This window comes from Asterias amurensis, chromosome 9 (assembly GCF_032118995.1).
Source record: "Asterias amurensis chromosome 9, ASM3211899v1".
Taxonomy (NCBI): Eukaryota; Metazoa; Echinodermata; class Asteroidea; order Forcipulatida; family Asteriidae; genus Asterias; species Asterias amurensis.
This window is the reverse complement of record NC_092656.1, coordinates 19,923,344-19,946,331: the sequence shown is the minus strand read 5'-3', so window position 1 is coordinate 19,946,331 and position 22,988 is coordinate 19,923,344. Positions and strand designations below refer to the sequence as shown.

Sequence of the window (22,988 nt, the reverse complement as noted above, 5' to 3'; positions counted from 1 at the left end):
ATTTTGTCGGTAAAACCTTTTAATCCAAACATGACCAGTACAAGATTTCTTACAGAAAAGTTGTAAATAAACAAAGACAGCATAGTCACCTAGTAAAAGTAACAGATTCAACCATTTTAATAAATAGCATTTTTTAAAGTATTTTTTTTTTTATGAAATGAAAATAAAGTTTAAATGTCGTAGAGCTAGTACAAAAGAAACGATACTCTACTGAGAAGAGTGAACAAGAAACAAAATCACTTTTGGGTGCAGTTTCTCGATGGTCCATTTGGTATCAAGTCTGGTAAACTCTGACTTAAAGGCAGTGGACACTATTGGTAATTACTCAAAATAATTATTAGCATAAAACCTTACTTGGTACCATCAATGGAGAGCTGTTGATGGTATAAAACGTTCTGAGAAACGGCTCCCTCTGAAGTGACGTAGTTTTACGAGAAAGAATTAATTTTCCACAAATTTGATTTCGAGACCTCAAGTTTAGAATTTGAGGTCTCGAAATCAAGCATCTGAAAGCACACAACTTCGTGTGACAAAGGTGTTTTTTCTTTCATAGTTATCTTGCAACTTTGATTACCAATCGAGTTCAAACTTTCACAGGGTTGCTATTTTATGCATCAATTGAGAAGAACCAATTGAGAAGACTGGTCTTAGACAATTACCAATAGTGTCCAATGTCTTCAACCAAAAATGTAAAACCAGGGCTAGTGTTAATCTTTTACACGTGTTGTTGTGGTCCCAATGCCCTCTTATAGTTACTCAGAAACGTTCTGATATTAAAGTTTAAAATGTCCATTACATAAGAAAATCAGCCTTATAGCACCACAAGACTGGGAGTCAGGCTTGAAATCACTAATACAAAAATTGAGACAGTTTGATAGAATACATAAATACTGCTAAAAGAGGTGCAACACCATATTTATTATTTACTGATACAGACGTAGATATGACTGAATTAAAAGCAAAGTTTATACACACCTCTTACACTGTTTTCCCAATGATCTGCCTTTTGAGGAGTCAAATTGTATGGAAAAAGATGTGGTGGAACGATGTGGTGTAACGCAGTGCGTAACATGCGCACTGTGTAGTAACACACGTTGCCTCCAGTGCCGAACCTGCCCACTGTGCAATAAATAACACATGTTGCACTGTGCAGTTAACACACAGAAATATGACTCCGTAATTGGCGCAACCAAGATTTGTTGTTGGTAACATCAGGTGATTTGTCAATAAAGATATGACAAGGCACACCAGTGTATAACACATGCTTTTTCAAAATAATATACACCCCAATTACTTCATTTATGTAAAAAGAAAAAAAATGTTATAAAATGTAGTAATTTTTTATAATAAATAAAATGTGTAGGGGATACAATTTACATCATGTGTACTTTACTGAAAATGTAAAACAATATTTGTGCAATGTCTCAAAACAGAGAACAAACAAGAGTTGTTACAAGATTGATCTTAAGATTAAGTTTCAATCTTAAAGGATTTGGGTACTTTTTCAAAATGTCCATAGATTTACATTAAACTTACAGGGTTTGAAGATAATGATAGTGGAAAGCTTCCCTTCAAATCTTACTTACTGGGGTGCTGTAGGTTTTGAGAAATGAGTAAAACAATGTCATGAAAGTACGTTTGTAAATGATTAAAATAGTTTTCGTCTCATGAGACGAAAATTATTTTCATGGCATTGTTTTACTCATTTCCCAAAAACTACAGCACCTCAGTACGTAATATTTTCAGGGAGGCTTTCTACTACAGTCATTTGACCAGTTCGGGATCATTGACCAGTTCGGGATCACTTCAACTTTGCAATAACCAAATAATTATATCATTTCTCATTATTACCAATTTCTGTTGATAAATGTGAAGATTAACATCCATTAAACCAACAAACCCAAAATAAGGTGCCAAACATCAGCAGCAAATAAATTATGGCTGTTTTCCTGAAGGTTGTCTGCAAAATTTGTCATTTTTTTGTTGAAAAATGTTGGTTGAAAAACACTGTTAAAACTTCTTACCTTTAGAATTGGAGTGCCGGGGCAAAAAATATTTATGTAAAATGATAAGAATGTGTAAAAAACATTCCTGTAATTACTGTGCAGTCATCTTGTTTCTTTGAGGAGACAAAGTTATCAAAATCTTCTTTGAGGGGGCAACTTACCCTTGACCAGTTCGGGATCACTTAACATCTCATTGCGTCAAATGGTGCCGCACTAACTTACTAAGTCTGGTAAAATCATACTACTGCAGTAGAAAGTTTATTTAGTTGATTTTGAGAAACATTACTTCAACAAATTCTTGTAGATTTTTTATTTTGTGAGAAAATTAAGCTTGGAGGGGTCAATAATGCTTTTTAGGTTCGCTTCACTTTTTCATTTGCCTTTGCTGTTGTTTTGTGGTTTTGTCGCTGGGTTTTTGCGCTGCTATTGAAGACACTTGCATGACATTCACTAAAGAAAGGAAGTCCAAGTCCATGCCAACACACCTCTGATGTGTCGTGTCCTTGAGAGACAGTTTTATGAATGGGAGTATGGGTTTGCAATAAAGGGCACTCTACTGATTCAGAATAGATTCAACTGATCCTGAACTGGTCAAACAGGTGACGATACTTTTCTCAAAGCCTCTTCAAAAGAACTAATCTTTTTTTGTCAGTGAATACTTGGTGAGTTTTATGACATGTTTAGGTAAACTGATAAACTTTTTTGTTTAAGATATCAAAGAGATTGCAACAAAAAACCATGTGAATTCAAGAAGTGATCCAGAACTGGTCAAACGACTGTATCATTATCTTCAAACTGTGTAAGTTTAGTGTACATCTGTGGACATTGTGTTTTTGTCCTACAAAAGTTACATAGACCCTTTAAATCACTAAAGAGTTATCACCAAGACTCCTTGTAAGTCTAAAGAGATGGCTTTTAACTCTTGCAGTGCCTGCCTTTTGTTTACACGTTAAAACCTAAAATTCAAAGCTGTTTTGAGGTTTTCAAAACTCTGTATAAAACAAATCTTTCTGTATCTTGCTGATTGTTGTTGCCTTGGTACATCCCAAAGTCAATGGTATTTCTTGACGGGTTGTAGATGTACGATTGATGACACTTTTTGAGTACATAAAACAGATCGTACATGAACGATAATGGCACTTTCAGGATACATAAAATAAATAGTACATGTACGACCTTGGCGGTGAATGAGTTAATGGTGATTGTGGTACAGAAGTGTAATGACTGTGAAGGCATGAAGAGAATGAGTTGCCAAGTTTCCCCTAACAGCGTAATGTTGTGTTATCATTCACGAGAACACAAAACCAATGTTCGTTGGATCACCACACCACATGATTAGGCACTTCCATGCTTTACAATGAATACATCCATCATTCATTAACAAACTTGTTGTTTTCTTGTAAACAGCGGTTTGATGAAGTCAGCTGCAAGGTTTTTGAGTGGTTGTGTAAACAACAACAACTTATATGAAAATACTGATGTGTTGGGAATGCTTTATTGTATGTTAACAATACTTGATTTAAGTTTACAATAAGAACAAGTTACTTAACTTTTGTGGAAAATTGTTCCAAATACTCATTTTATAGAATTGGACCAGATAGTTTGATTGCATGGATTTGAAGGAGAAATAAATCAATATGGATTCTTTTTGATATTGTATAATGTGTTCTTTCGACAGACTACAAAGTTTGAAAATAAATAGAAAACATTCCAGTATCAAAAACAAATTAAGAAAAAGTAAAACTCAAAGGGGCTGAGAAAACCCAATCCTACAAACCAATCTTATAATATAAGAAGATGTGTTTAACCAATTCAACTTTATTAAAGAAAAAAGAATCAGTTCTTATATAATGACAAGATATCTAGTATTTTAGAAATTCAACTTACATTTAACATTTATGTCACTTATTAAAACTTTTAAACCTTTGGTATATAAAGTATTTGCTTTAGGTAACGTTAATTAAGAACAAGTTGATGTTCATTGTTACATTGGAACAAAATCCTGCAAACAAAAGAAGAAGATAAAATCAGAAAGCAGACTTTGTTCTTAAAATATAGACATTAAACTGGTTTCCCAGTGTTTAATATTTACAAGAAAATACAAAAACAATAGTCTTTTCCTAGTGACACAGTTTGAAATAAGATTCATCTCCAGAATGCCCATCTGTCTTATAAGAAAAACAACTTGGAATTGTTCTGAGTAGTATTGACATCATAGTCGCATAATATTTGTGTGACTGTGACCCCGTTATACACTAGATCCAGAAAGGTTGATCAGACCCGGATCTGATCCTGCAATTTTAATCCACCTTTTGAGTAGGGTTCAACCCTGCAATTGGCAGATCTGGACCCAATTTCATAGAGCTGCTAAGCACAAAAATTTGCTTAGCATGAAATTTCTTCCTTATAAAACAGGTTTACCAACCAAATTTCCATGTGACTTTCAGGATAAGCAAACAAAAGCTGAATACCAGTAACAAGCAATATGCAACAAATGGAAATTTGGCTGGTAATCCTGTTTTTATCGGGGAAGACATTTCATGCTTAGCAAATTTTTGTGCTTAGCAGCTCTATGAAATTGGGCCCAGATCTGGTGTAAATGCGATGGCATAACTGATTGGAACTAGATTTTACAATGTCCTGACTGATACACATTGTATGCTCTGTAAAATGCCTTGTTCTGAAAATATCTAAGCCTTCTTACTGCTTAGAAATTGTTATGGATGCAGTCTAATAGAATGAAAGCTCCATGATGGCAATGGTGTGACATGTTGTCTATTAACTTTCTGTTGTCTTTCCCAAGCAACGTTCCGTTATTTTGTTTTCTAATGGCAGGCATTCGAAAATGATCTCATTGGATTGACAAAAAATCCAAACAAGGAGAATATTTATTACTGATGAATATTTTTGAATTGAGATTAAAGGTTATTTCCGTCCTGCAATGAAGATGTGGTCAAAGGGAGGGAGAAGACGGGAATACAAAAGAGAAAACAGGTGTAATGATCATCAGGGCCACATCTCAGAGCTGCTTATAATGACTGATTTTGTGCTTACAGTGCAATTTCCATTTTTGTTTGTTTGTCTGTTTGTTTGTTTGAATGATCTTCCCATCAAGGGAACTCAGCAAACTCCCACAAAGGGATATAAACACCAAGCTGGCAACAGCCAATCTCTCTCATACAAACATTCGTTTAACATCTATGATTATGAATGACACAAATCAAGAAATTGTGATTCAGTAACTAGACGGCAATATTTCTTCTAGTCATTGTGATATCAGCGGTTAGCTGGGGGATTCGAACCCACAACCTTGTGATTGCAAGTCCTGCAGTCTAACCACTTGAGCGCTGGTAACCATAAGCGCATAAAAAAACATGTATACCTTCCAATGCTTACTGTATGTAAATGAATACCTAACAATGTGAACCCATGGTTGCTGGCTGGCTGCCTAATGTTCTTGTTAACATGTAAAATACACTTAGGCTTAAGCATTTTTTTTCTGCTATAGTAAGCAACACAATGAAATTGGTCCCAGTTCTGTCACCTTTGACCTTATCACCCTCACTATAATGATACAAAATACAACTTATTTACAAACATTATTCACTTACCTCAAATCATTGTCAAAGTAAAACATTACGAAAGACAATTTAAAAGTCAGACTTTTTTTTCAAAATCTTATTGTATGCATTTCTTAGCACAAAATTATCGAAGGATTCAAATTAATTAATTAACAGATACTTTTCTTGACTTTTAAAAAGTAAATATATTCATCAGTTTTATATTTACAAAGTATTTTTTTTACTAAAACAAAAAGAAATAGTGCTTTCAATACTGTAGTTTAAATTTTTTAAATGAAAAACAAAATCATAGAAGAAAAACATGTCTCAATATTGATTACATTTCTGACATATTTAACAAATTTCTACTCAGGTCCAATATTAATTTTCAAAACACTTACAAATTGGCGAATAGGCAAATCATTACCATTTTCTTGTCTTCAAAAAGAAACATTTCTAGATAATATTTTAAATAAGTAAATTAGCCAAAGAAAAAAACACCATGTTTTTAACTGTACATTGTCAATAGTTGGTAATTGAGGACAAACCATGCCCCATTATGATTGTCAGTTTACTGTCAAGAAATGATGACTTAAGCTTGAATTTCACATTAGTCCTTGGCACTCTTGTGCTGGCCTTGCTGTCCAAAATGTTGTCAATACATTCTGCTGCTCCAGTGTAAGTGTCCACCTCTCGGACAAAGTATTCCTTCAAGATGATGTTGAAGACCTGATGAGATTCAAAGATGATGCTCACTTAACCAGGGATGCAGTCAGGTACACGACATTGAAATTTCCCCGAAGTCTCCTGCAGGAAAGAAGATCATAATAAGACTTTGAATGAGACGAAACTAGGAATGAAACACAGAATGTGGGTTTTGGAAACTTTATACCTTTCTTTGATATCTTTGCAGAGGATTTCAGACTTGTGAGATAAAAATCTTTGTAGGTTTCTAGTGTAGTAAGGTCTGCTGTGACACCATGTAAGAAATCTCTTTTGTGAGTAGGGGTGGCCCTGAAGCCCGGTTCATACTTCCTGCGAATTCGAATGCGAAGCGAATGTTGACGTCACAAATTCGCAACGAATAATTCGCAGCAGTTGAACTCTGCTCGACTCACTTGCGAATATCGCTGCGAAAGACGGGTTGTGACGTCAAATTCACGTCAAATTCGCTTCGCATTCGCAGGAAGTATGAACCGGGCTTGAGAAGAGCTGGTTTCTGCTCAACTGAGAATTGTCGGTTTCTGCTTGATGACGTTTCAATCAGTGTGATGTGATCTTCTGGAGAAAGTAAAACTTTTTACTCATTTCTCAAAACTGCAGCATTTCAGAGGAAACTATTTCTAGGGAAGTTTTTTCCACCTTAGCCATGTATGTGTAAATCTATGAACTGTAGTATTTTCAATCTTGCCAGAGTTATGCATATGCTGTCAGTAAACGCCTTGACACCTTTAAATGTGGATGTCGTTGACTTTCTTTGACAGACCCATTGGTCTTGCACTTCAATCGTAATTTACAGTTTATTATTATAGGTCTAAAAACTTGACTTCCCTACCCACTTTTATTTTACTTTCATTGTTTAGAAAACCTTTTAAGAGGTTGTTAACCACTAAGTTGTCATCCAAGTCCATTTGCCCACTTTTCTCTGCGGTTTTATGACTGGCTTAATTACTTTATATTATCAAAATACCATAACTTGGTAACTTTTTTTGTGTATTTCAAAGGAAACCGCCTTGGCATCTCTAGAGGCCGTTAGTTTTCCCTCGTTGTGTCATGAGAGAGAAAGATATTTTTCTGGTGTGTGCCAAAAGCGGGGTGTATTGATTAACATTGGCCACCTGTTATAAGCCACTCTATGATCAGGAATGAAAACAAAAGTTCAAACCTCAGGTAAAAGAAATCATATTTCTTTTGCTGAGACGTTTAGGCATGGTATTCTTCTTACTTAAATCTGATTTCCTGTTTTTATTTTCCCCTTGGGAAATCTGAAAAACTTTGATTTAAATAGCTTGGAAAGACTATTAATAATAAATAATAATAACCGTATTTATAACGTGCCTTTTGCCAAAGGATACAAAGCGCCAGGTATTATTACTGCAAGGAGTGGGGCGAATTTTGAGACATAAGACCTAATCCTTAAGCACCTTGTAATGGTTTACAAGGTGCTGTGGCGCAATATGCTGCCAATCCAGCCAGGAACACCGGGGCGAACCCCTTCTCTTTTCGATAAGTGCACCCTACACCATGCCAGGCCTGTTTGCTTCGTTTTTGAAAGGACAAGGGCACCAAGGCATTTTCTCCTTGGTAAAGGGCACCTATGAGGAAATTGTAAATTTGTACTGTAGCATTTCAAGGGCACCAAGGCAATGACCAAGTGCAAGGGAGGCAATCGCCTTCGTTGCCTCCATGAAGTATCAGGCCTGCCATGTGTACATGGATGTACTAAATGAAGTTTCCCTTCCCTTTATTTCCAAGGACCCAATTCATGCCTGGAAGTTCTGTTTTGTAGTAGATATAAGACTTGAGTATGGGAGTTGGGCCATTATCAGAGGGAAAGTCTTTCATAGTTTTATCAAAGATGCCAAACATTGTGACGTGATTAACTGTTAAGAAAGACAAGGGCAAGTTTAGCCACAATTATTTGATTTATTTGTTTATATGAGAAACAAAAACAACAAGAACAGCTGGAGAGTAACGTGTAATTTGCCTCAAAACTGATTCTATTTCTGATGACTAACCAAGCTGTATCCAGCTGTAAAACACAAGTATTTTATTTTTATTAATCCACTTTATTTGTACACATGTCTTTTTTTTATTGGATTGTGTACATAAATAGTTTTGAGGAGCATTAGGTGGTTTTGTGGCTGGGTCCTAACGTGACAAATTGCCGGGGGAATGCCAGGGGTGTCTTGGGTCACATAAAGAACCATTTACCTGGTATTTGGGTCACCTGTGAACAGAAATATTAGTCCTCGTTATTTCAGACATCAGTTTGGGATTCTTCAAATAAGCTAACATTCCTTAGCGAGGGGGTGCTTTCATTTCTCTGTGAATTTTTTCCCCATCTCTTTATTGATGCTAAAATTATTTATTCTTTATAGATGGCAAATGTGTCCTTACGTCTCACAAAAAAATGTGTTTACTGTTGGCAACAAAGCACAAATTTTAATTTGTGGCAGTTTTGAGTTGTGTTATTTGTGGGGTTTTCCCCGGGCTTGTTTGAATCCTTTTAGCTCACAAACTCACATCAGGTATTTTTTTAGGAAATTCCCTTTCCTTTCATTGGTTTGGCTGTGTTTGAGTTTCATAAATAGCTCTCAAAGCTCAACCTGATTAAGAGGTTTTCAAAATAGGCCTACAACTCAAAACTCACATCTTAAGGAACATTAGCCAAGATTTAATTAATTTGCAGTATAAGCCGATTGCAGAAACAATTCAGGATTGGTTCCATAGGGTCCACTATATCATTCAGCTAAAAACACATGGTATTTTATTTTAACTTTGCATCACCCAATTTCATGACCAAGAGAATGAGGAAAAAGAAAGAAATGTTTTTGAAGAGAACCGAAAGTGTATTATTTCTAATGAGACAAGCAACATGTATGGGAGTAATTATAAGTGGCAGGACAAATCACTAGATTTGGGTGTGGTACATAAACAAGCTAATATCATGACATAGCAATAAACTAGCTCTGAAAAGGTAAGGCCCCCTCCCTTAACCCTCAGTGTATTCTCCGGTACCTGGACCCATGACCCAGCTTTCAAATGGCCCTGTAGTATAACGGACCCAATTGACTGTTAGGGGACTCCGCCCAACCTCAAGGTGCCACTCAGTGGAAATCCTAAATGAATGCATCTCATGTTCGGTACAAGGGAAGGAACCCTGCCCCAGCTGTACATTTATGAGAATAGCTGTTTCCATTAACTTATTAAATAAAGGAGTGGATTTTAAACAATTTCAGAATAACAGGATCTAGTATTTAGTGAAAGAAATGGTGAAAATTTTTGGAATTTCCTACTAAGTAGCAGTTTTTAACAGCTGGAATGTATTGGACTGTCCTTTTAAGTCAAAGTGTGATCACACTGTAAAGTAGTGAGGCAGTTTACTAGACGAATTCATCAGGAGTTTTTAAATACTTTAAAAGCTCCTTTTTTTTCCCCTTCTGAAAATAACGATGGTGGGTGCATGAAGGGGACACTTTATTTCATGGCGGGAGGAAGGTAAGGAATTGTGCACAAACCTGCTGGTCCATGTTTCCGCATGGCCACTGCGACTTGGTACAAACTTGTCGTCTTATACACTTTGCAAATTGTCGCATGCAACGATAATCATTCTTGCCACAACGTCCACAGTCTGGTTCTAGAGCGACAAACTCGCACGCCATACAGGAGGTGTGCTGACACTCCCCCTGGCAACCTTTCTTCCGATCTACGTTGTCTCTAAGAAAAGAAAGTCAGAAAAAGAAAAGCTTATAAGATTGTCGGTAATCTTAACTTGGGCAGTAAGATGGTTTGAGGTTGAGGCCATTTTGTCTGGTTCCCTCTATTCCGACGTTTTGATCTGTGGCATTGCATGGGACGATGGGAGTGTTGTTAAAGGAACCAGTCTTGTTTGTCTCAACTTCCTTTGGCCAACACCATAATGCGACAGAGTGCATTTACAATGTAGCTCTGATTATACTTTAAAATCAAATTGGGACATTTTTCAGATATTCATCAACCTCAATTCATATCAAGAAAAAGTATTCTTCATTCCAGTCATAAAATAGAATGAATGTGCTGATTGTTTGATTCAGTACAACTTATTGCCCTTGAATCGAACCATGTAATTTTGTTTAGCATTTCACATCCTTATGTCACCCCACAGTCCCCCAATAACTCAAGTTACCCTCTATCTAATGGGTTATGACATACACTCCCTTGTGAACCACAACTCTGCAAATCCCAAGTTCACCAGCATGTCCAGAGAGGCCATTGAATAACACCCTACAGCATCACTACTCCATAAATCCCAATAAACCATCAATTATGCCGCTAACTTTGTCAGACTTCTTTGCTGGGTGACAGAATTATGGGAGATGTGGGTAAGTTTTGCATAAACTGTAAAAGACAGGTGGCTCGAGGACCTGGACATTGAAGAAAGAGTAAGACAAGGTGTCTATATGTCTTAAGGAGGGGTTAGAATGTAAGCTAGGGTGGGGGTAGGATGGGGGCAGGATGGGGGCAGGGTGCTGGATGGGGGCAGGGTGAGGGTGGGGCAGGGTGGGGGAAGCCTTGGGGCAGGGGGGCACCCTAGCATAAACCCATTTATGGATTGAATTCAAACTGCAAATAATATAATCAAACATTCATAAAACAAAGGAGCAAGAAAGGCACTGTTTGAAAGTGATAACTTAACATGTGGACTTTGCCTTATTTGCCCAAATGCAGTTGATCCTTTCTCAAAGGGAAAATAAGTTGCAGGTTGAATTGACAACGTTAAGTTCAGTAGATTGCTTTGAATGGCATATGTTTAGTTCTGTAATGGCGCGTCACAAAGTGTTGAGAACTTATCAAGGTTTGACAAAACAGGAAGTTGTTCATAAATTCACTAACATTCAATTTGTGTTGTTACTCTTAAAATTTAAGAGCTTTATTATAGAAACTTGTACATTCATTATAAAATAACATCACTTTAAAGAACTGTTTAAGAATAATGACAGTGTTTTCAATGCAGCAGAATACATTTCAAAATCCTGTCTTTGCATTTAACCATTCTAATCCCTTAAAAGTTTGTCAAAAGTTACCAGTTGTATACCAAGGGTCCAGATCTTGTGTGGTAACTCCACAGTGGTAGAGAGTGTAATATGTAGACATGGTGTGTTGTAAAAACCACTCAGCAATTAAAACAGGTGTTTGCCTGACCTGAGATATAAGGACACATCACCACAGGGTACTCAGATGGGTGTTACACATTTTGTAATGTTGTTATGTTGCTACCTGTGGTTAGGGAGACAGGTTTATATACACAGCGCAATGTGCACACATTCTGTGGGTCATTCACTGTGTTGTTTTTGTAAATGCAAAATTAATATCGCAATATGTGAGGTGTTTACATAGGACCGATTAGGTTAATTATAAGTGTAGGAAACTTTGCTAGGTCAGGTCTTTGGTAACATTGTACATGAAATGCTCTTTGAGTTAGTGTGGTTCTGCAAAGAACCAGTGGTATAGTGGTAAAACCTAGTCTATAGTTTACAAAAGCAGTTAACAAAAGCAGAACATCTCTCAACATCTAAATGGTCTGTTTTCATGGAAAGAAGATTTGACGACGCCACAAGAATTTAACAATTAAGCATGAAACGGAACTCAGTTTTTGAGACAGCGCGCGCGCCAGCTACATTTCCTTGCCATATGGCTTTGATATCTTTTTGTCCAGTTACTTTAAATTAATTTCTACTGATGTGATTGATGATTTAACTCTATACAATAAGTGGCCTGACTGAAGACAACTGGATCGGTTTAGGTGCTCACAAATTACCTATTTTATTGTAACTTTGTTGTTAATGTACATTTGGTTTGCGGTAACACCATGTGTGTATCTATTTGCTGGGTAGATTAAGCCTATGTTCTTTTGAGAGCTTGTTATGCTGTATGTTATACTATCGCGGAGTAGATTTTTTGGAATTTGGGAGACTTCTCTACTTCTTTGAATATATTTTACTCATAACTCGCACTCAGAAATATATAGTTGACTTGTACTCATCAAGTTGTTTTGTTTTGTGTATTCTTACCTCAGAGAAATTGGTTTGTGGACTTGCCCTGGCACTCATGATTACTCACTGAATACTCATTGAATACTCACTGAATACTCATTGAATACTCACTGAAAACTCATTGAATACTCACTGAAAACTCATTGAATACTCACTGAAAACTCATTGAATACTATTTGATTACTCACTGAACTCATATTGAGTTCATGTTGTCTGTGAATGTACTTAGATGAAATATTCCAAACTACAAACTCTATTGAAACCTCTGATTCTCACTGGGATACTCTTAACACCCAGCGGAAGTGTCTTATTACCTCAGCCATATGTAAACCACATGTACTTCAAGCTCATTTTGCACCATTCGAGGAACATATTTACAGTCTAAACCATCCCTAAGAAACTGTTTTAATAACTCTAGAATTTAATATAGGCCTATATTGAAACTAAGAGTTCCTATGTGTATGTGCTGACTCTCCTGGGAGCCGCAGAAATGGGTAAAAACGTCAAGATTTGGGCTTCTAACAGAAAGGGAATATTTCTCACACATAAATCAACCTAATTAGATTCAGATGAGAGAAGCCCCTGTGAGAAGTTCCGTTGTGATCGATAGAAACCTGGCATCTAAGACTGTTGATGGACCCTTCCTGGACTCTACTTCATTGTTTTGTAAAGCTGTTCAACAGATAAAAATTGCTTAGCAAATTTCTTAAGAGAATATTTTGTTTTGCGTTACTCTGAGAAGGGGTACATCACTTTTTATGGTTTTCCAAAGTAAAGACCACTGAGGGTGGTGGTGGTCGTGGGGGGGGGGGGGGGGGTGTCATTTTCTTTGTAATACCTCTCCCAGCCTCAACTTTTGATAATAAACATAATGGTTAATACAAGTTATGGTGACGTAGGTGGGGGGGGTCTCCTATTGTAACATCAATAGTTCCCTTTCTTTTGCACTACCCCTCCTTGATAATAAACTAGCTGCAAGTCTCATGGGCATTATGGTTGATACATTTTCTCATGCGCATCAGCGTGGCGTAGTTCCCCCACTAAGAATTTCACTTTCAACCATGGATACCCAAGTAGAGTTTCCGACAAACGACGACAACGTAAGATCGTTGATTTGTACAATGCATTTGTGTGTTACCACACCGCACCTGTTATGCTAGAAAATACAACGTCCCTCAAGATTTCATCACCCACACAGATTAACGCTAGCCATCTAGCCTGGGAAACTCAACATGGTTAGCAAATCCATAAATTTCTTGTCATTTTAACACTTGTTCTCCATTCATTAATGTTTTTTAAAGCTCCAAATATAAATTAACTCCATTTTAAATGCAACAGTTTCAGTTTCTAAGACCTTTTGTGACGCACAAGGCCTCTGAAACGTCTTCATAAAAAAAGATTCACAAGTTTCATGACTAACTTTGATGTGTACTACTCTAGCTAGAAACCTAACCCTCCGATCAACCCCAGCACATATTTCTTGCACAAACTACACCCCCTGGGAATGTAACCCCATCCTTTATCCTAGTTAAATTTAACAACCCATGATATTATGGTGATAACCCACATCTTATTTAGTGGAGTACATTTATGTTTTTCTTTCACTGGGTGACGAAACAGGATTTGTTCATCTCAACTTTTATAATCTGGTTTAAATTTCAGGCTTCTGTGGGAACTGTTGTGTTTCGAATTCCTTCTAAATATAGAGTGGAGAAAATGTAGTAATTGATGACACTTCATAGCTCTTAAAGTGAGCAATGTTTGGGGGAAATTGAAAAAGTTGTAACAACTTAACCGTCGCAACAGTTTGCTAGATAGCCATGAGGTAACATGAAGTCTTTTAAAGTTAAGAGAAAACCCAATTTAAGTCTATTGTTCATAGACACCAGGAAGAAAATCCCATATAGGAGAAATAGTTTAGATTGTAACTGCCTAATTACACAAACAAACAGTGTGTCCTACAACTTTGTCTTGAACTTTGAAAGTACACTCTAAGAATTCCTAAGATGTGTCATAAGAAACAGATTGATCCATTAAAGGACTGTACTTTCATGCCTTTGTTCTAATTTCCCCTCGCTTAGGAAGTAAGAACTTGTCGTGAAATGTTGGAACAGGAGTTTGTCCGGCTCTTGGCAGAAGGGCCAGTGAGTTAATCTCTCTATTGATCCCCAGTTGATGTCATCAATTCTGGATTCAGAGGTGTTTGTCACAGTTGTCATATCCAAACTCTAATCTATAAATCTAGTTAGCTTCACGTAGAATCTGTGCACAACCACAACCATACACTTTCTCAAGCCTTATGATACTTCACACGGAGGCAACGAAGGTGATTGCCTTCTCGCCCCCTTCTCAGTGCCTTGGTGCCCTTGAAATGCTATAGTAGAAATAAAACATTTTCTCAAAGGGTGCTCTTTACCAAGGAGAAAATGCCTTGGTGCCCTTGCCCTTTCAAAAACAAAGCATACATGCCTGCTTTCTGTTACAAAGGTACCAAATGAACAACATACAAATATTGAGTGAAGCCTGGTTCATACTTCCTGCGAATTTGACGTTCGGCCCTCCTTTCGCAGCGATATTCGCAAGTGAGTTGAGCAGAGTTGAACTGCTGCGAAATTTTCGTTGCGAATTTGTGACGTCGACATTTGTATCGCATTCACATTCGCAGGAAATATGAACCGGGCTTAACTCTTTAACAAACTCAATCACTCTTTCTTCAATATTAGCACAGCGATTTTTAATTGCTAAACAAATAACATTGAGAAAACTGCTACATCAGTGGTTTTCAAACTGTGGTTTATAAAATGGACACTAACCAACGAGACCAATGATTGTGGCTGTATAGACGATGTGACCTTTGTTTACATTCAAACCGCCCTCTGTTGACAAAACACTATACACTATACACGTCATGTTTCGCCAGGCACTGAGTTGCGTAGTCAAAGTAAGATTGCGTACACTTTCTAGCTAGCTGCCAAAACACAAAGGTTTTGCCCGGCGGTATGCGCGCGAATACTGTTATGGTTTTCGTGTGACGTCAGAGGTCACATCGTCTATACACATCTCCTATTAGTAGGTGGAGCCAAGAAGTGGGGGGGGTAACATGAATAATGGAGGCTGCTATTTGAGCAAGACAAGCTGAAAACCAGACATGACACTTTGTTTATATTGAACAATTTTTTGGTGCACGCCCTAATATGGGAGAATATAATTGACACACGAGAGTACCTTCAATTTTTGTAAGTCTTAGTACAGATGTTAATTTTCCACCATCAGTTCAAATTTACTTGAAGAGGTTTAATTGTGATTTGAGAAAGTCTTGATATTTATCTTGAATAAGCCAATAGTGATGATCCAGGTATATCCTGCTTGCAACCTGAATGGCCCTGACTAGGGGGAGGAGGGGGGGGGTTATACACCCCTCAAGATGACTGACTCAGACTCAATGAACGCTGTCATCAGATGCGAGGATATTGGCACAGACCGTCAATCTTATATCCCTTTCTTATGGTAGTTAAGACGACAATTCTTCCCTTGAAGGACTTTACGTTGTGCAGTATCATTGTTTTCAAGATGATTAAACGCATTATCTATCCCTAGTCATTTATAAGAAAACTAAGAATCATCAGTCATGGCTAAAGCATGCCGTTCTTTCCTGTTTAGGAAACGCCGCTGCTGTCAATGTCATTTTTATTGTTATCTTAACAAACCAAGTTGAATTGAATTTTATTTAAAGTCACCTGGAAGTGGTATTTTTTCAAAATAAAGCTTTTGTCACTAATATATGTGTTTTGATGAGTTGAATGTGAATAAACAGTTAACTAAGGTTTTAAAAAATCAGTTCTTATGTTATTTACAAATTTAAGAGTAGACCCCGACCCAAGAGGGCGCTGTTCGTGACGTCAATCGAGGCAGACTTTGCCTGTAATGCGTAGAGTAAACACAATTGCAAAGTACATGTACGGACCACTGCTGAATGCAGAAAAACACTTTTTGAAATGTACCAACTCACGACTTGGATGTACATGTACGTTGCACGTGTGTTTACTATACGCATTGCAGGCAAAGTCTGCCTTGAATGATGTCACAAAAGGGGTAGGCGGAGTCAGCCCCCCAAACAACTTTATATATTTTTTAAACATATAAATCGTGACAAACAATTACTAAAAAAATTGTTTTATTGTTCGTAAGCATATACTCTTATGTTTGAAAGAAAAAAAATTCTATTTCCAGGTGACTTTAATTCTTATAGTATACTAATCAAAGCATGTACGGTTGTTGATGATTTATCCGAGTCAAACTTAATTTAATGGGCTTTTGACTTTACTTTCAATTATTATGAAGTAAGGATTTAAAAGCTTAAAGGCTTTGTCCGAGACGAATAAACTAAGTCCTCTCTCAAAAAGCCTGTAAAAATTTCCGGAAAAAAATGAAGGAGAAATTAAGTCCGGCAGTGTTGGCAGCAAACGCTGCTGCTCTATGCCTTCGGCAGACTTGTCCCTGTTTTGAAATTCAATCTTGTTTTTATTCTCTTCTCCAGACTTTGTTTCCTTCACAAAGTGACACAATTTATAAAGTATGTCATCATTTTCAATTTGCTTTGAAATGCGGACATACATATCCTCTATCCCCCAAGACATACATTCCTTCGGGGGTATATGTTTAGTTCACCTGCAAAAATTATAGAATAATTAAGCAACCTTAAGAATGAGGTTGCAACATCTGGGTTACACGTACACAACACTTGGTTAGGGTCCCTTAACAGTAACACCGTCGTCCCAAAACACTCCCCAAGTCATATTTCACCTTGCTAAGAAAGCAACATTTAATTTCCGTTCATGCAAATAACTTCCGAGTATAAATCAAAAGCTGCGCACACCTGAGTAAATAAAGTCATTTTTTGTTAGTCTGTTCATGAGAAGCATTGATTGTACTCTGCATGAGGCAATAATTCCCTGCTGAAGAAAAACCAAGAGCCAAGATTCTGTGTCCTGCCAGGGTGTGCTATAAATATTTTTGCTAACTTTTGTTTTTTTATTGTATGACAAGAGCGACCCCAAACAAAGCAACTCACTGATAATAACTTAAAGAATGGCTTCCATTCCAGCATCAAGCTCAGTATTCAAAATCTTGGGGTAAGCATCTCTTGACCAAGCAATGACCTCCAAAACTGTTTTGTGTTATATCTCTGAAAACAGTTTGTATTTATTCACGAGTTCCTGCAAGGAAATACCCCCTAATTAGACTTAATTTAAATAGTCTGTGATGATTAAAACAATTAAACGGTTTCCTAATTGGTTAATTAACCATCGCAATTAGACATTAAGGGATGTGTTTTAATTACAGAGAGTATATTGAACTGTTAGGGAAAAACTTGCAATTCATTTGGAAGGGTGGTACTTTCAAGTACATTGCCAAATATAATTCACACTGACATCTATTTTGCTGTTCTGGAGGATGACTTGTAATTTGTAGAGTTTATTTTTTATTTTTACGGAGGTTATTTTTCCTGTTAAAACAGGGGAATTGTATTATTTTATTTTTTTAACTCAAAGAGATCCAAGGCAAAACAAATGTGTTTTTCATTATATAAATTTTGTTTCCATGTTTTGGCAGAGAAAGAGGGAAGAATCCTCCCTTCTCTTGATCCGGCAATTCACTCCTTGGCCTCCGTCTTGGTAGTCAACAAGATGATGTCTGATCATTGATGCACTTAACTACATCTTAAGATCTTTGTACTGTCTAGTCCCTTTCCCTAAGCCAGATTATAACATTGCTCTCTCTCTACTACACATTAAGGATTTAACTGCATCAATTTGGCAAAAACAATCGCAGGCACGTCAGGAGTGATTTAAGTCTCTAGGTTTCATGAGATGGCCTCGCTGGTTGTAAATTGCTTAGATTTAAGATGCAGGACAAGACGTGCTCATAGGAGCTTCAGATGATTATGGTTTATGCTCGTAACTGTCAAACTTGAAGGAAGATGGGAATTATTTGTGGATTATTTGTAAACCTGGTGATTCCTTGTAATTTGAACGAGGGGTGTCGACAAAATATAAGAAAGTTTTTTTGTTTTTTTTTACATTATTTTGTGTTTCTTAGAGTGACAGCTAGCTAGATCTGACAGCTACATGTAGTTACTACAATGTTGTTGTTTTTTTAATCACTGACCATGACATGTGTGTCCTTGATAAGCTGTAGGAATTGTTCACACTTTTCATTTTAACTTTCAGGGTTTACCAAAATATGTAGCTTATAATTTGTTTTCATGGATTGTGGCAAACACAAACAGGAGGACGGACATTAATTTTCCTGCTCCACACAGAAACAATCTACCACACCTTGACTGATAAGATAAATATCATTGAAGCCCTAAATTTAGTTCAAGATAAGTTTGAGTGAAAGAAAGCTTGCTGCTTGTCCTTGTTTTGTGCGTGACACTGTTGTTGTTCTCTTATCACATAACTAGGAGATGTATCCTGTATGCATGAAGTAAACAAATACATACAGGATACAGTAGTGACATTTGAGAAGAACAAATGATGTTTTAATTTAATTGTTCAAATTGTCAAAACATGTTAACAATTAGTAAATGACAACATGATGTGAACTTTTTGCGAAGTTGGAATAAAACTTGTTCAGAATAAGTTGATATATAACCAGGTAGCAAAATGCATTAAAGGCAGTGGACACTATTGGTTATTGTCAAAGACTAGCCTTCACAGTTGGTGTATCTCAACATATGCATAAAATAACAAACCTGTGGAAATTTGAGCTCAATCGGTCATCGAAGTTGCAAGATAATAATGAAAGAAAAATTACCCTTCTCACACGAGGTTGTGTGCGTTTAGATGGTTGATTTTGAGACCTCAAGTTCTAAACTTGAGGTCTCGAAATCAAATTTGTGGAAAATTACATCTTTCTCGAAAACTATGGCACTTCAGAGGGAGCCGTTTCTCACAATGTTTTATACTATCAACCTCTCCCCGTTATTTGTAATCAAGAAAGGTTTTATGATAATAATTATTTTCAGAAATTACCAATAGTGTCCACTGCCTTTAATTAAAACTTTAAAAGTGTTCAACTGCAGCACCCACAATACCCACAGTGTGGAGGGAGCACTGCCTGTAATACCCTAAGGTCAAGTCTCTGAGGTCAAATCTGAAGTTCTTATAGGTCAAGTTTAAAGTCCTTAAGATCAGGTTTCAGGTCCCAAAGGTCAAGCTTCATGTCACTAAGGTCAAGTCACTTGTCCCTAATGTCAGGTCCCAGCATGGTGATAGGTACCTGTTTCAGGAGGGCCTATATAAGTGCAAATGTTGGATTCATTGATTAATTGGTAAATTGATTGTCTGATTAATTGATTGATTGATTGATTGATTGATTTCAATGTTAGAGAAACATAAGCTGCTTTGTGATAAATGGATTAAATTTGTGTATGCATTCAATACTAGGCTTAACCAAATCACACCTCAGTATAAAGTACTATATCAGAAATAAAATAAATGGCTTCATGATAACAAACCAAAATACATTGACTGACAGGCCATATAAAGCTGCCATTTTGGATTTCCTGCAAATAGTTTAACAAATTGATGGAGGTATATCTCCAATTATACACAGCGGCGGGCTCACTGTGGGGGTATTTATTCTCTCCAATGACCCCTAGATCTCCGAGGCCTGGACCAGCCAGGAATTCCCAACACCCTTAGTTCACTCTCGTTACTGGTCAAGCTGTGTGGGATGTATTTGTAGATGAAGCTGCCGCAACAGGGTGAAATTCAAGAATTTTAATTTGTTTTTTATAGTACCGGGGAGATGTTTCATCAATTAGGGTTCCTCTCGGCTTCTTGTGATGATTCTTGAAGTGACTAAAGGGCCGTAACTTAACCTTAAGTGCTCCGGTAGACATGACCTTTAAGATGTCCTTTTTCTGTTTGGACTGAAACTTCAATTAATTATGATTGGCATATTAGAGGTTCTGAACCCCTTTGTGTTAGGGTGTCTGCTCGGTTTTGTAATTTTTGAAAGGTTCAAGAAATCAAAACATTGCCCAAACCTGACCCTAAGCATGTTTTGTCAAAGATTTACTATCGCAAGTGAATGTGTGCATTTCAGTCAAGTAACATGAGGTGTTTTGCAGAAATTGTTTACAAAAAAGTTTGTCAGTTTAGCTCCAATTGGGGACCAAATATCTTTCTACAAATAACCAATTTTTTTTGCAATATTCCATACATTAGGGGCCATATCTCTCTAAAAAAAGGCATTTCCTCAAAAGTATTTCCTTTGTTTGTGTTTTGAATAAAAGTACCAGAAGAGATGCAGCTATACTAAAGAGAATAAATGGAACTAAAATGTTCATCTATCACTGATCACTGAAGTAGGAAACCAGCCTATTTTTGTTGATATAATTTACTCTGTTTGGTACACCATAACAACTATTTATTTTTAGAAATGGTGAAGGAGTTGGCCTGAAACAGTCACAAGTTTCAAAATTAAATTCAACATTGGATAATAAACATAGGCATATCTTTCTTAATAAAAATCTATTTATGAAATCACCCAACACAAGTTTATTAATAAACATTTGTAGTTGTGTTTTGCTTTAACAGTAAGTATACCTGTCAACCTTAATATCTTAAAGTTAACAAGTCACCGTTGGTCCTAATCAAATTTATTATTCTTCAAAAGATTTGTGTGTCAGACGTGATGGATTTTGGTCAATTTCCTTTCTTAATGTGGTAGTCAGCAAACTATGCAAGTTATGCTACGATATAATGATGTTAGTTTATGATAGGAACCAATCATCAAATAAATGAAATAAAGTCACAGACCTTTTTGCTAGTTCGGATTACTGTTTGTTTATAGCTAAGGTGGTCTGTTCTTATTAGTTTCAACCACAAGTTTGTTTCTTGTCTCGTATCGCGATATGTTGACTAAGTTTCCTAATTTGTCATCTGGAAATAGAGCCCTACCTGTAGTGCAATGTAGTAGTAGTTGGTATAGATTGGCAGTGCGATATAATAATGAACCACTAATGCAAATCAAATGAGATATACTCCCATCTATTTGACTTACGAAGTCCCTTATATATTACAGTTACTTTGTGTAAATATAGCTTGCATGGGACAAATTTCATCAACTGTAAATTAAACTAAAACTCTAGCAACAGTAGAAGGATTATTGGTTCCTTTTCTTGAAGAACTAGATGAAAAGCCAACAAGTTCTGGTCAGATTTGTAAGTTCATTTTTATCCGTCACTACTTTTGAATAAAGGACTTCTGAGGCTTTTGTGACCTGACATTGTTTTTCCCAGGTCACCATAAGACTGGCTAAACCACGGGAGAAAACTTATAAATAGAATTAATCTTCGCTAAAAGTGTCTTGGAGGTTGCCCTCTGGTTCTTTGTTCGTATCAATTTCCATCTTTTTTAGGCCAGAAATTGAATCTCTCAGGAGAGTGCAATTCACAAAGAGGACGCGATAAGAATTTAAAGATGCATTGATAGTGATTTTGATTACATTTATTTTTAAAATTTTCTATGTATCAAAGATGGTTGAACATTTTTTTTACATGAAAGGTTCACCTTAGGCAACTTAGTTAAATTCTGCTCCTTGCTCTATGGTTAAAAAGTCGAATTGCCTCACAGTGAAAAACAAGAAAGCTAAGTATTGGTTGTTGAGTCTTACAAACTCTGATCTCAAAAACATTTCCTGGACATTGTGAACAAAAAGAAATCTTTAAGATATGACTCAATGAAGATACCTCACACACATATCTTTAAATCTCAGTATCTTCTAGACCATTACCACCCTTTCAGTCACAAAACCAACCACTTTCCCCTCAAAATTGCTCTGCAATTTGTTTGCCTGAAACACTGCCACCAGGCTATCACTGATATCTCGTGATTATCTGATTGAGAATTTGTTGCGTTTGATTGAAGAAGGAAATTGGCCGGATCCATCAGGTTTGAAAGCTACAAGGGCAACGACCGAGCCTCTCCTTGTAAAGGTTTCTCAAGATTCCTCAAGATTAAAGGATAAGTAGTTCCTTATTCACACTACTCTATAACTCTATTCCTTACGAAGTTGTGTGCTTTCAGATGCTTGATTTCGAGACCTCAAATTCTAAACTTGAGGTCTCGAAATCAAATTCGTGGAAAATTACTTCTTTCTCGAAAACTACGTCACTTCAGAGGGAGCCGTTTCTCACAATGGTTTATCTGTCAAACCTCTCCCCATTACTCATTACCAAGAAAGGTTTTTATGCTAATAATTATTTTGAGTAATTACCAATAGTGTCCACTGCCTTTAAGTGCATCAGAAAACAATAAGCTGTGCAACCTGCCCAGTGAACGTTGATATTTGAATAATTTTTATTTGCATAAAAACAAAAAGTGATTGTGTTGAAGGAACTGGTCAGGACTGATGATGCATTTATAGATTTTAAAACACATAACAAAGTATGAATGCAACTGGAAAGGACAAATTTGCTCGGGTATGATTAGAACATACCACTTCTAATCAGTTGTTTCCACCAACATAGCTACCTAGAGCTATAAAAGAGTTCCACAGTAACTTAAGCTGAACACGGGTCCCCAGGTGGTGACTCATTTATCTGAGGTATATTTCAAATAATGTTTGAAATGATTGGCCTGGTATATAACCTG

General features: G+C 36.7%; 2 protein-coding genes across 3 annotated transcripts in view; one reads left to right on the top strand and one right to left on the bottom strand.

Annotated features, from left to right (window-relative positions):
- The window catches only part of LOC139942349 (cyclin-dependent kinase 7-like), an 82,109-nt gene that overhangs the window by 26,630 nt on the left and 32,491 nt on the right, over positions 1-22,988 (top strand). The gene's annotated exons all lie outside the window — the stretch shown is intronic.
- The window catches only part of LOC139942350 (uncharacterized), a 44,146-nt gene continuing 23,106 nt past the window's right edge, over positions 1,949-22,988 (bottom strand). The window contains exons 3-4 of the mRNA XM_071939191.1: positions 9,808-10,006; positions 1,949-6,373 (exon numbers count right to left, since the gene is read on the bottom strand). Of these exons, the coding sequence (XP_071795292.1) occupies positions 6,323-6,373; positions 9,808-10,006 (250 nt within the window). The 3' untranslated portion in view covers positions 1,949-6,322. The remainder of the gene's footprint in view (positions 6,374-9,807; positions 10,007-22,988) is intronic.